General features: G+C 40.8%; 2 protein-coding genes across 5 annotated transcripts in view; both read left to right on the forward strand.

Annotated features, from left to right (window-relative positions):
• NUP155 (nucleoporin 155) overlaps nucleotides 1-9,079 on the forward strand; it is a 37,039-nt gene extending 27,960 nt beyond the window's left edge. For 3 of the 4 annotated variants that reach the window (XM_074855827.1, XM_074855828.1, XM_074855829.1), the window contains 7 exons: nucleotides 2,719-2,848; nucleotides 3,114-3,227; nucleotides 3,696-3,816; nucleotides 4,715-4,825; nucleotides 6,071-6,207; nucleotides 6,964-7,064; nucleotides 8,305-9,079. In XM_074855827.1, the coding sequence (XP_074711928.1) occupies nucleotides 2,719-2,848; nucleotides 3,114-3,227; nucleotides 3,696-3,816; nucleotides 4,715-4,825; nucleotides 6,071-6,207; nucleotides 6,964-7,064; nucleotides 8,305-8,446 (856 nt within the window). In that variant the 3' untranslated portion in view covers nucleotides 8,447-9,079. The remainder of the gene's footprint in view (nucleotides 1-2,718; nucleotides 2,849-3,113; nucleotides 3,228-3,695; nucleotides 3,817-4,714; nucleotides 4,826-6,070; nucleotides 6,208-6,963; nucleotides 7,065-8,304) is intronic. The other variant, XM_074855830.1, reaches the window with a different exon arrangement.
• Nucleotides 9,080-11,066: 1,987 nt separating this feature from the next.
• Nucleotides 11,067-12,140, forward strand: part of CPLANE1 (ciliogenesis and planar polarity effector complex subunit 1) — a 59,627-nt gene continuing 58,553 nt past the window's right edge. Inside the window, exons 1-2 of the mRNA XM_074856063.1 lie at nucleotides 11,067-11,175; nucleotides 11,902-12,039. Coding sequence (XP_074712164.1) covers nucleotides 11,959-12,039 — 81 coding nt within the window. The 5' untranslated portion in view covers nucleotides 11,067-11,175; nucleotides 11,902-11,958. The remainder of the gene's footprint in view (nucleotides 11,176-11,901; nucleotides 12,040-12,140) is intronic.

The following is a 12,140-nucleotide window of genomic DNA, read 5'->3' on the forward strand; positions in this document are numbered from 1 at the left end:
TACAGGCTCTTTAGGAAGGACACGCAGGGGAGACGAGGAGGGGGTGTCACCCCCTATGTCAGTGACAGCTGGAGTGCAGGGAGCTCTGCCTGCGGATGGATGAGGAGCTGACCAGGGTTTATGGGTCAGGATTAAAGGGAAGGCAGGGACAGGAGATGTTATAGTGAGGGTCTGCTGCAGGCCACCCAACCAGGAAGCCTGAGCAGGTGAGCACCTCTATAGACAGATAGGAGCAACCTCATGTTCACAGGCCCTGGTCATCATGGCGGACTTCAACCACCCCGATATCTGTTGGAGAGAGAACACAGCAGGGCAAATGCAATTCAGGAGGTCCCTGGGATGCATTGATGATAACTTCCTTCTCCAAGAGGTAGAGAAGCCAACGAGGAGAGGTGCTATGCAGAACCTTGTTCTCACCAACAAGGAGGGGCTGGTGGAGAGTGTGAAGTTCAAGGGCAGTCTTGGCTGCAGTGACCATGAAATGGAGTTCAAGATCCTTCGGGCATCAAGGAGGGCGCATAGCAAGCTTGTTACCCTGGACTACGGGAGAGCAGACTTTGGCCTCTTCAGGGATCGGCTGGGTAGAGAATGTGGGGTAAAGCATGGAGAGAAGACGGGCCCAGGAAAGCTGGTTGATATTCAAGGATCACCTCCTCCAAGCTCAGGAGCGATACATTCCAGCAAAGAAGAAGCCAGGTAAGAACACCAGGAGGCCTGCATGGATGAACAAGGATCACCTGGACAAGCTCAAACATAAAAAAGGAAGCCTACAGAGTGTGGAAGCAAGGACAGGTAGCCTGGGAGGAATACAGAGACACTGTCCAAGCAGCGAGGGATCAGGTTAGGAAGGCCAAAGCCCTGACAGGACTAAATCTGGCCAGGGATGTCAAGGGCAACACAAAAACCTTCTATAGGTACATTGGTGATAAAAGGAAGACTAGGGAAAAAGTGGGCCCTCTCTGGAAGGAAGTGGGAGACTCAGCCTCAGTCTTCACCATCAAGGGCTCCAGCTACATTGCCCAAGACACAGAATGCAAAGGCGGTGACTGAGACAATGAAGAACTGCCCACTGCAGGAGAAGATCTGGTTTGAGACACCTAAGGAAACTGAAGGTGCACAAGTCCATGGGACCTGATGAGATGCATCGGTGGGTTCTGAGGGAACTGGGGCATGACGTGTCTAGGCCACTATCCATCATATTGGAGAAGTTGTGGCAGTCTGGTGAAGTTCCCACTGACTGGAAAAGGGGAAACATAACCTCCATTTTTAAAAAGGGAAAAAAAAGGAAGACCCAGGGAACAGCAGACCAGTCAGTCTCATCTTTGTGCCTGGCAAGATCATGGAACAGACCCTCCTGGAACTATGTGAGGGTACATCTTAAATAAGGACATGATTGGTGACAGCCAACATGGATTCACTAAGAGCAAATTGTGCCTGACAAGTTTGGTGGCCTTTTACAATGGGGTTACAGTGTTGGTGGATAAGGGAAGAGCAACTGACATCATCTACCTGGACTTGTGCAAAGCATTTGGCAATGTCCCACACGACATCCTTGTCTCTAAATTGGAGAGACATGGATTTGACAGATGGGCTACTCAGTGGATAAGGAATTGTCTGGATGGTCGCGCTCAAAAGAATTGTGGTCAATGGTTTGATGTCCAAGTGGAGAGCTGTGATGAGTGGTGTTTCTCAGGGGTCAATACTGGGAGAGGTGCTGTTTGACAGCTTTGTTGGAGACATGGACAGTGGGATCAAGTGCACCCTCAGCAAGTTTGCTGATGACACCAAGCTGTGCAGTGCAGTTGACACACTGGAGGGAAGGGATGTGCCATCCAGAGGGACCTGGACAGGCTGGAGAGGTGGGCCCATGCAAACCTCATGAAGTTCAACAAGGCCAAGTGCAAGGTCCTGCACATGGGTCAGGGCAATCCCAAGCACAAATACGGGCTGGGTGATGAGTGGATTGAGAACAGCCCTGCGGAGAAGAACTTGGGAGTACTGGTGGATGGAAAACTCAATATGAGCCAGCAATGTGCGCTCTCCGCCCAGAAAGCCAACTGTATCCTGGGCTGCATCAGAAGTGTGGCCAGCAAGTCGAGGGAGGGGATTCTGCTCCTCTACTCCACTTTTGTGAGACCCCACCTGGAATACTGTGTCCAGCTCTGGGGCCCCCAACATAAAAAGGACATGGACCTGTTGGAGGAGGTCCAGGCTGAGACTTGGGATTGTTCAGCCTGGAGAAGAGAAGGCTCTGGGGAGACCTTAGAGCGGCCTTTCAGTACTTAAAGGAGGCTACAGGAAAGATGGGGAGGGACTTTTATCAGGGAGTGTAGGGATAGGATGAGGGGTAATGGATTAAAACTGAAAGAGGGTAGATTTAGATTAGATGTAAGGAAGAAATTCTTCACTGTGAAGGTGGTGAGACACTGGCACAGGTTGCCCAGAGAAGCTGTGGCTGCCCCCTCCCTGGCAGTGTTCAAGGCCAGGTTGGATGGGGCTTTGGGCAACCTGGTCTAGTGGAAGGTGTCCCTGCCCATGGCAGGGGGGGTGGAACTGGATGATCTTTAAGGTCCCTTCCAACCCAAACCACTCTATGATTCTGTGATTTAGTAAAATCAGGGTAAATTGTATACTAATTCTCAGAGTCTAGTTAGAATAGAATTAATCATCAAATAATTACATTAAGTACCCATTTTAATTTGGTTATTTGTTTTGCAGCACAGAAATTTCTCTTCAGCAGCGTCTTGAATACATTGCACGTGCCATTTTGAGTGCCAAAAGTTCCACTGCCATATCCTCTATAGCTGCAGATGGTGAATTCCTACATGAACTAGAAGAGAAGATGGATGTAAGAAAAAATATTAAATCTAAGACACACCATAAGTGCATTATTTCATTTTGTGTCGTTGGCACATGACATTTTTACTACTAATTCTGTAGAAACAGTTTTGTGTGCTTGCTTCCTGATGTGGCAAAGTTACATAGTTGATAAGAGACTCTGAGGTGTAAGATGGTAACATTTCTACATTTAAATTATTTAAAGTTAATTCTGGCTGTATTCTTAAGATTTCATTAAATTAATCCAATCTTGAAATATTTTCCTTTTAAACAAGGTTGCGAGGATCCAGCTTCAGATACAAGAAACATTACAACGGCAGTATTCCCATCATTCTTCAGTGCAAGATGCAATCTCCCAGCTTGATGCTGAGCTGATGGATATAACCAAGGTGATTAAAATTTCTGTATTAAAAGTCAAATTTATCACATTTGGGAGGAAAAAATGTTTTGCAAAAATGATCCTATGCTGACTAGGAAAACTAATAGACACTTTGGCATTCCTGGTCTCAGAATGTCTGTTAGCCTAGACTTTTTCTGTACTTTGTTATTCCTTCAATCTTCAGTACTTTAATTTTTTCCATATGTTTATCTTCTTCATTAAGTCTCTTAGATTTCTTCATTTATTGGGAAAATAGTTAGAAAATTAAGAGTATTAATTATAATTTCATATAAAATTGGGGATTGTATTTAAGAAGTGAAACTAAATGTAGTAAAAAAAAAAAATCATTTAGTGTTTGACAGCAGTTACTTCAGATGCACCTTTACTAATCTGATGTCTACCATACAAAATAAAGAAAAGCTGATTTCAAAAATCTTTATCCTACTGGAAGTGTAAAGCCTGGTAATTTTTCTTTCAGCTGTATGGAGAATTTGCTGACCCTTTTAAGCTTTCAGAGTGTAAGCTTGCAATTATACATTGTGCGGATCATGCTGATCCTATCTTGGTGCAAACTCTCTGGCAAGAAATCATTGAGAAAGGTAGGTCTTAAAGGACTAGGAATGGTACAAGCTAGAACTATAGGAAAATAGTACAATTAAAGCTTTTAAGGTGATGTGCTGCTACTGATGCTGTCCAAATGAGATGCATCTTTTCTGGACTATTCTGTAACATTTTTGGTAAGCATAGTTAACTAGTAATTTGTTGATTGTACTACCTTAGGCTTGTGTGCCTAAAGGACGAGAAAGTAATAGTTTTACATATACATTGGAGCATATTGCATGTATGGCTTGAGTAATTCTTGTTCTTAGATGCCATTATATATGGACTTCAGAATACCTGTGAAATTTTGTCTGCAGGTTTTGTTAGGAAATTATAATAAAAATGTTACATTTATCGTGACAAATATTAAAGAATCTTTTATAATGTTGGAGTGGAAGTGTAAGGGTTTTGTCCATTTCTAGAGAAGCAGAGTAGTAGGCACAGCTTTGCAAGTCTAGCCACTCAGCTGTGATAATCTGCCTCACCCTTTACCATGAGAGTTGGTAATTCACTCTCTTCCTGGTTGGTTGTTTTCTCACAAATTTTGTGCTCGAGGTTGCCATTGTGCATACAACATAGACAGCGAGGGAAAAGCTACGTGGTATTGAGTTTTTTGTGGGTTTGTTGTCGTTGGGTTTGGTGGTGGGGCTTTGGGGGTTCTTTGGGGTTTTTTTAAGTAGATTTGCATAGAACTTCAAGGAAAGATAAAAATTTGTGAATATATATGCATACACACCTGAAAAAGTTGTGTTTGCACTGACACCTGCTGATTTTTGCACTGACAATAGTGTAAGATTTTGATGTGTTAGTAATAAATTTAAGTACCTCAGTGTAGTCATGTATAAATGTGGAACATTTCTCTGAAGGTCTTTCTAAATTGTTTCTTTTTACTTTCAGAGTTGAGCGATAGTGTGTCTCTGAGCCCCGCTGACAGAATGCAAGCCCTTAGTCTGAAGATGGTATTGCTTGGAAAGATATACGCTGGCACACCTCGTTACTTTCCTTTAGGCAAGTTGTTTAGCCAGCACAGTAAATAAACATATGCAGTACATGAATGGGTCTCAGCTTTCTTTTTAGCCTCTTAAAAAAGTTTTAACCTAAGAAATGTCTTTTTTTTTTTTTAGGAAAGAATATGGATAATTTTGTGATACGTTATTACGTTAGTAATTTGTTGTTTCAGCTACAGTGAAAAATTTCACAAATAATTTCAACTGTCAGTAGTGATGGAGTTGATTTTGAGGGTAGCTGCATAGTACTTTTCAGTTTTGTCCAGGAAATTAGGAACAAAAGCTTTGTGATACTTGCTCATTATTACAGTGATTTTGACAGGGGATTGAGAAGAGGGAGGTTTGACAAAAAGTAGAAATAGAATTCCTATTGGCCTCTAATTTTGTAAACACAGTATAATTGTATCATTACAAAACCATTAGTTTTTACAGGTGCAGTTTTTCCTAGAATTTGTCTAGGGATTTAACCAGAATTGAGATTTTCACCCTGAATGGGAAGTAAATGAAGCTTAGAAGGCAGCAACAGTTCTTTCTGGATGGCTGTGCAGATGCCATTTTAGAAAGTAGTAAATTCTGTTTGTATCAAATACAAAGTAAAAATGTGTATTCACACATACAGTAAGATTCTAAGCAGCCACATTTATCTGCTGTCTTTTGATGGTATCTACTGCTATCTGCAGGGGCAGATTCTAAAAACAATTCAGGAGATTTCAGGATCCTTTTTGGAGCTTCTTTCCGCTTTTGAGATGCTCACATATTTTGACAACTTGGTACTATATAAAAACCTGGAGAATATATTGTAAAATATTTTAGTATTGTAATAGAAAAATATATTGTGCTGAACAATATATTGTTGTTACTGACACTTAAACATGATAAAAGATGCAGTAGTGTTGCTGGCTATTCTGGCAAATGAAATATGTTCTTTTGTGCTGAAACAAAAGTTAATAAACGTTTCTGAACAGCATAGTTCCATGGCAGAACTGTAATAAAGTACTTGGTACTGAGTAATCCCTGTCATGCATTGCTGATAGCTTAATACCATCTTTGGAGGTAGTTACATTTTGCATGTCCTTCCCTCACTGCAGACTGGGGGCAACTATTATATGTGCTTCACAGGAGAAAGGTACAAACTGTGAGGAAGACAGAAGATTAAACTTAGAGTAAATCACTTTCAAATGCCTTTCTTTGCTAGACTCCCATTAACAAGTTGGAATCTAAACATCCCATTATTTTTGTCCTCCAGATTTTTTAGTGCAGTTTCTAGAGCAACAGGTCTGCACTTTGAACTGGGATGTAGGTTTTGTAACATATACCATGCAAGAAATTGGAGTGCCATTGCCAAGGCTGCTTGAAGTATATGACCAGTTGTTTAAAGCACGGGTAAGGAAAATAGCCACAAAATAAAAATTTTGTTTTCAGCTACTATCAAGTTCTGTCTTTAGTGGGAAACATAAAATAATGTAAGGTGTGATAGATCAAAATATCAGCTTCATATCCTTCTGTTCTCTTTCTTCACTCAAAAGCTCTTAATGCTGGTTTTTTTTTTCCCTGTTGATTTTATTCACTTCAATCCTAAAGTATGAGGAAAATAGTTAATCCTTTTACTTCACCTAAATCTGATTTAGGATTAAATAGTATTAGAATTGTTATGTTGCTGGAGAAACTGCGTATCTTGAATATATTAATTTTATTTGTTTCCTATTAATGACTAAAATTTGCTATATTACTACATCTTGTCTAATCTATTGATGCAATAGGCATAAAGAATAGGAAGTCATATTTTTAACTTTTTGTTTCTGGAACAAACAAACAGAATTAAAACAAAGGTAATCGACTTGCTGCTTTTTACTCAGATTCCTTGCAGTGTAAGGAATTCAGAACTTCCTAAAATCTTACTTTACGGACTGTTAGGTAACGGAAAACTGAGTTAAATTCATATGGTTTGGTACTCTAAACTCAAAATAGTACTTAAATATAGACTTAATATAGATTAAGATAGAATTCCCATTTCTCTTACATTTTTGTTACAATTAATAAATAATTACCACAGCTGACAATTTGTGTGTACACACACTTCTCTTTCTCCTTGTCTCCTTAATATTTGTCTCCTTAATATTTTGAAATCTTTTTTTTTAGGACCCATGTTGGAACAGAATGAAAAAGCCTTTACACCTTTTAGAGTGTATTCATGTATTATTATCAGGATATGTACATGATCCAAGCAGAGTACTTCTGAGGTAAGAGAGGCAACTATATCCTAGTAAATAGTGAAAAAGATAAAACATTGCACTTCAGCAATCCCCAAAGGTTTTCTTTTTTTTTTTTTTGCTGTGAATTTAGTATTTCTTTCCTAGCAGTGAGTACTGAGACTCCTCATCCAAAAACAGTTGGTAGAAATTTGTAGGGTCCTCCTTACAAACTACTTGAAGTTTTTTCCACTTCATTGAAGATTCATGAGGTACTCAGAGGAGTATTTGTAAATTTTGGCAACATACTTTAAGAAGTAGTACAGACAAATCTGAGGTAATCCGGGAAAGTGGGGAAGAACAACAATCAGGCATTTTGTGTCTGAAACAGTGAACTCTTTAATTAAGAAAGGCTAGAAGCTCTGAGTTCTTGTATTAAGGAAAAGAGAAGCCTAAACATGGGTATAGATCTTCCCAAATTGTTTTTAAGAGGTGGGTGGTGAATCACTCTCCACAAGACTAAAATTCAGCTTAGTCTGCAACAGGAAAGAATTTAGGTTTAATATTAGAAAAATTTTCTAGCTAAAAGAATAGTTATGTACTTGAACAAATTGCATGTGTATTATGGAATCTAGCTTTGGCAACTTTTGTGAATAGACTGTACCAACTTTAGTCAGAACTGTCTTGTCTCAGAAAGAACAAGCAGAACTGGGCAAAGTCTTGATAACTCTTCTAACCATAAATTTTTCTGATTCTCTTAAAAATACATGTAAATACCCCCTATTCACATACAGAGTTAATATTCATATTTTCTTACTTTTTTTGTCTTTTATGGTTAGCTACTTTAAGTACTCTAACTTATTAGAACAATATTTAGAGAATATTGTCTAATTTTAGTATCTACTTAGATATTAGTACCTAAATTGTGATTTGATACTAATTTTAGTTATTTAAATGGCTGCCTAAATTAATAACGTATACATTGATTGTGTTCATATCTAAAATAATAGCTAAATATTAAATATTTCATGTTGCTATTAACTGTATCGTGTTTTGTTTACATTTAAAATCATACAAATAGTAGTGATTCATTTATTTTCCCATTATACCTTAGTCAAAGCATTAGATTTCAAAAGTCAATTTTTCTAATAAATGGTTAAATACTTAAAAGTAGCTGACAGATGTTTTGCTGATATGTTATTCCATTAAGACTCAAAGAATACTCACTTTCTATTTTAGTTGAATTCAGAAACAAAAAATAGCTTGTCATTTTTCTATGTTTTCTTTACAGGCGACAATTCACAAATGTTTGCTTGGATGCTGTTAGTTGCTACCTGGTTGAACTTCAGTCTATGAGCCCGACGCTAATGGTGCAGACTAATATTGGGAATTTTAAATCACTACAGGCTAAATTAGAACGCTTCACTGATTGACAAGTACAGTAACAGAATTATTAGCTCAGATAAAAGGAACTGTGAAATAAAAGTTCAGATGTCTGCACTGAATTTCTGGAAGAACAAATCCTCAGAAGCAGCTTTCTCCGAATTTCCATCTCCTGCTGCAGTTATTATGTGGCCTGTATTTGTGCTACACAAAAGATACCTACAAATTTTAGAATGTAAATGTGACAAATGGATTTTTTTTTTACTACTACTACCAAATTGTTTAACAATAGAAAGCTGCTTTTTATACTGTTGAAATAAAATCTTTCTCTTGAGGATTAAAAATATTTGCAAAATACTTTTCTTAAAGTAACAGATGTAAAATCCTAGATGAGTCAGGTTGTAAATGTGGCCATTACTAGGAAGTAGTGATGCAATCATAACTCTGCATGAGTTTATTGGCAGATCTTTCAATAACAAAGATAATCATTATTTCATAACTGTCACTTTAAACACAGCCTGCCTCTGTAAATAGAATGTTTGGGATTAAATTGCAGAAACTACCAATCTAATTTGTTTTGCAAGTGAAAGAACAGTATTAAAAGCCCATCAAATTATTTTCTCTATTCTATTTTAATAAATGCGTTGTATCTGTTAAAATCAAATAAAGAAGTCAAGAAGTGACTTCTGTCTGCTTTCGTTACATGCACACAAGCACCAAACTGTGTATATTCCTTAAGAGGAGCAAAGCTGATGCATCACCCTGTATGCATGCTTCCTAAGATCTTAAAATCTCATGCTACAAGGAAATTTGTTTTGTCTCTGTTTTACTGCTGTGCATTGTGCACATATTCAACAACATAAACTGCATAACATGCACAAGAAATTAAAAGTTCCTGCTGGGCTTCAGTCTTTCTCAACTAACTTCTTCATGTAAGTAACTAATCAGAGAGTTTGGAGAGATTTTTAATGGGGGAGAGAAGCACATGTCTTTATGCCTACAGAGGAGATTAATGTTTTTTTCCAGGAGAATGAGTAGATAACACGTTATCACAGGTATTCAAAAAACAGAAAAAAAAGAAGTATGGATTAAGACATATATTTACATGCAGGTTGTCTACTTGGAGGCTTTACTACTGGATCTGATTACTATGCTCTAAAGTTTAGTTTGAAGTACAACCATTAAATTTATTTCCCTGTGAACTGCCAGGTACATTCTGATGATTTTCAGCCAGAGAATGCACCCAGTGAAGTAATATGTAAATTAAAAGACATATTTACCTCTTGTTAGATCAAAATAGAGCTGAAATCTTAATACTGGCTTTTCTTTTTTGTCAGTGTTGAAATTTCCTCAGAAAATATTTAATTACTTTATGTCGTGGGAAAAAATTTGCATCTTTCCAGATAAAGTATACTATCTTTAGATATCACAAGTTATTTTCTGCTGATAGCTGTGTTTCACACTGAGGATACCATATACATTTACCCCAGTCTTGTTTATTACAGTTGTTTATATGCCATACAAGTGATGTCTGAGGTCTTGCCTGATGCATTTAACTTTTATTTCTAAATTCTAATATTTGCGCAAAAGTATGTTCTGTTGAGCCATATTCTGTAAACTAGGTAAGTAGATTTCAGATCTGGAGAAGTTGGAAACAGGCACAAGTCACAGTGCTTTTTTCCCCCCATTAATATAATATTGATAGAGGCATTCTTATTCTGAGTTTTTCAAAGTGTATTTCAAAGCATATCAAGAGTTATCTCTGATATTTTCAGATAATTGCAGGTAATTTCAGTGTAGACATACATTGCCTTTTGTTTTCTTAGCAGTTGCTCTCCTCTCAAATGCAGAAAGGGTAGTTGGAGCAATGTGGAAACCAGAGATCGGAGGAGTGGGTGGATTAATGTAGTTGATGAAACAAATGGTGATGAATACAGGGAAGTAACTGACTAACATCAGCGTGAACCACTTCATTAACAAAATTATGAACAATTGGATTACTTTTGTTGGTTGTATTTGTTTTTTTCCTTCTGTATGTTACTCAATCACGATTGTGGTTAAGGAAAGGTAAAAAGGAACTTGGTTTAAGGTGGTTTGAGGGACAAGAGCCAGTTTTGAGGGAATAGCTGCTTTAAGGGAATCAGGCATTTCTTCAAGGTGATTAAACAAAGTGCTCACTCCTTTTATTTCACCTAAATTCCTGTATTTGATAGGGAGCGTTGGTCTCTTCAGCTGTGTTTCCCCCTCCCCATCTCCGAATACCAACGACGATGCAAAATGTGCCCTACGGGCCCACACCCGCGTGCCCGACTGCCCCCGGGCTCTCGCCACAGGGCAGAGGCCAGGCGCGCGGCGTTCCCCGCTGAGGGAGAGGTGCCCACCGCGTCTCCGCGGGCAATTCTCTCCAAACGCGGGAGACCTCTCCCCAGCCTCTCGGGTCAGCAGGTTCAGAGGCGAAGGCGCAGAGGGCAGTCGTGGGCTGGGCCCGGCCAGGGGACGCGGGGCGCCCAAGGCAGACGCGGCGGGGTGGAGGGGGGAAACCCGCCGCCGCCACGGCCCGCGAGCGCTGCCGAGCGGAGACCATCGGCCGGGCGGGGCTGGCCGCGCGCCTGCGCGTTGCGCTGCCCGCGCGCCGCCTGCGGTTGCTGCCTCGGAGCCGTTGGCGGGGGCCGGTGCGGCGGCGGGTGAGCGCGGCTCGGGCGGCGGCGGCGGGTCGGGGCTCGGCTCCGGGGTGGTGCGGCGGCGGCGGCCCGTCAGCGCCCTAGCTCGGCCGGTTGTGGTGAGCGTCAGTTTGGGCACGCATCGTCGCCCTTTGTCTGTGTCCTGAGAGCCGGAGCTAGCCTGAGGGTCCGTCTCTGCCCTGGCTCGGGCGAAAGCGGCGGTGGGATTCTTGTGGATGGCGCCCGGGGGAGGGAGGGGAAGTCCGTGCCCCCTGTACTGCCTACCTAGGGGTAAGCGGCTTGCCCGTGCTCTGCTTCTCTTCGGGGGCTCTGCCGCCCCCCAGGTAAGTCCCCCGAAACGTGCGGCAGCAGCCCGGCGGCTGGCACCGACCCCCGGCGCTGGGGGGCCCTGCCGCCTTCCGTCACCCTGCGGCCCGAGGCGGCTCCGGACGGGGATGCCTTGCCCCTGCTCAGTCCCTCTGCCTGGGACCGGGTCTGAAACCCAGCCGGCCCTCTGTGCCCAAGGAGCCCAGCTGGTACATCGCTTGAATTGATGATACATTGCGCTTGGGAGGCTGCAGTATGTTCTGCTCGCTTTCTGCCTTCTTATTAGAGCTTCTAGCAAGGTACTTTTTGTGTTACGGCTCTTTTAACTCCTTCTGGAACAAGTATGTAATCTGTATACAGCTAGACTGCAAATAGCTGTTTTAGTTTGGTAAGCGTCTGTTGTGTTCAGCAGGAAGCTGCTGTAGTTAAAAGAGTTTGTGTCTAGATTCCTGTCTTCTATTCCCACCCCCCAAATAATAAAAACTTACTTCATTTTTTTTTCGTCGAATTCTCTATAGATATGTGAAAAAGCCCCTGTTTGCTCTTTGTGCTGGTTACCTATTGGTTTAATAAGAATGGAGATTAAGCTAGATGTTCTCATCTCTACGTGTATCAAGCAAAGAAAACCGTGGCCTCGCATCTCATGGATTGGACAGGTAAGTGTAATGAACTTTTATTCACAAAACAAAATCCTGCAAAGTTTTAAATTATATAATACTTTGTACTTCTGTTTATAGGGCAGGGGGTAAAAAAGTCT

The sequence above is a fragment of the Strix uralensis genome, chromosome Z, assembly GCF_047716275.1.
Source record: "Strix uralensis isolate ZFMK-TIS-50842 chromosome Z, bStrUra1, whole genome shotgun sequence".
Taxonomy (NCBI): domain Eukaryota; kingdom Metazoa; phylum Chordata; class Aves; order Strigiformes; family Strigidae; genus Strix; species Strix uralensis.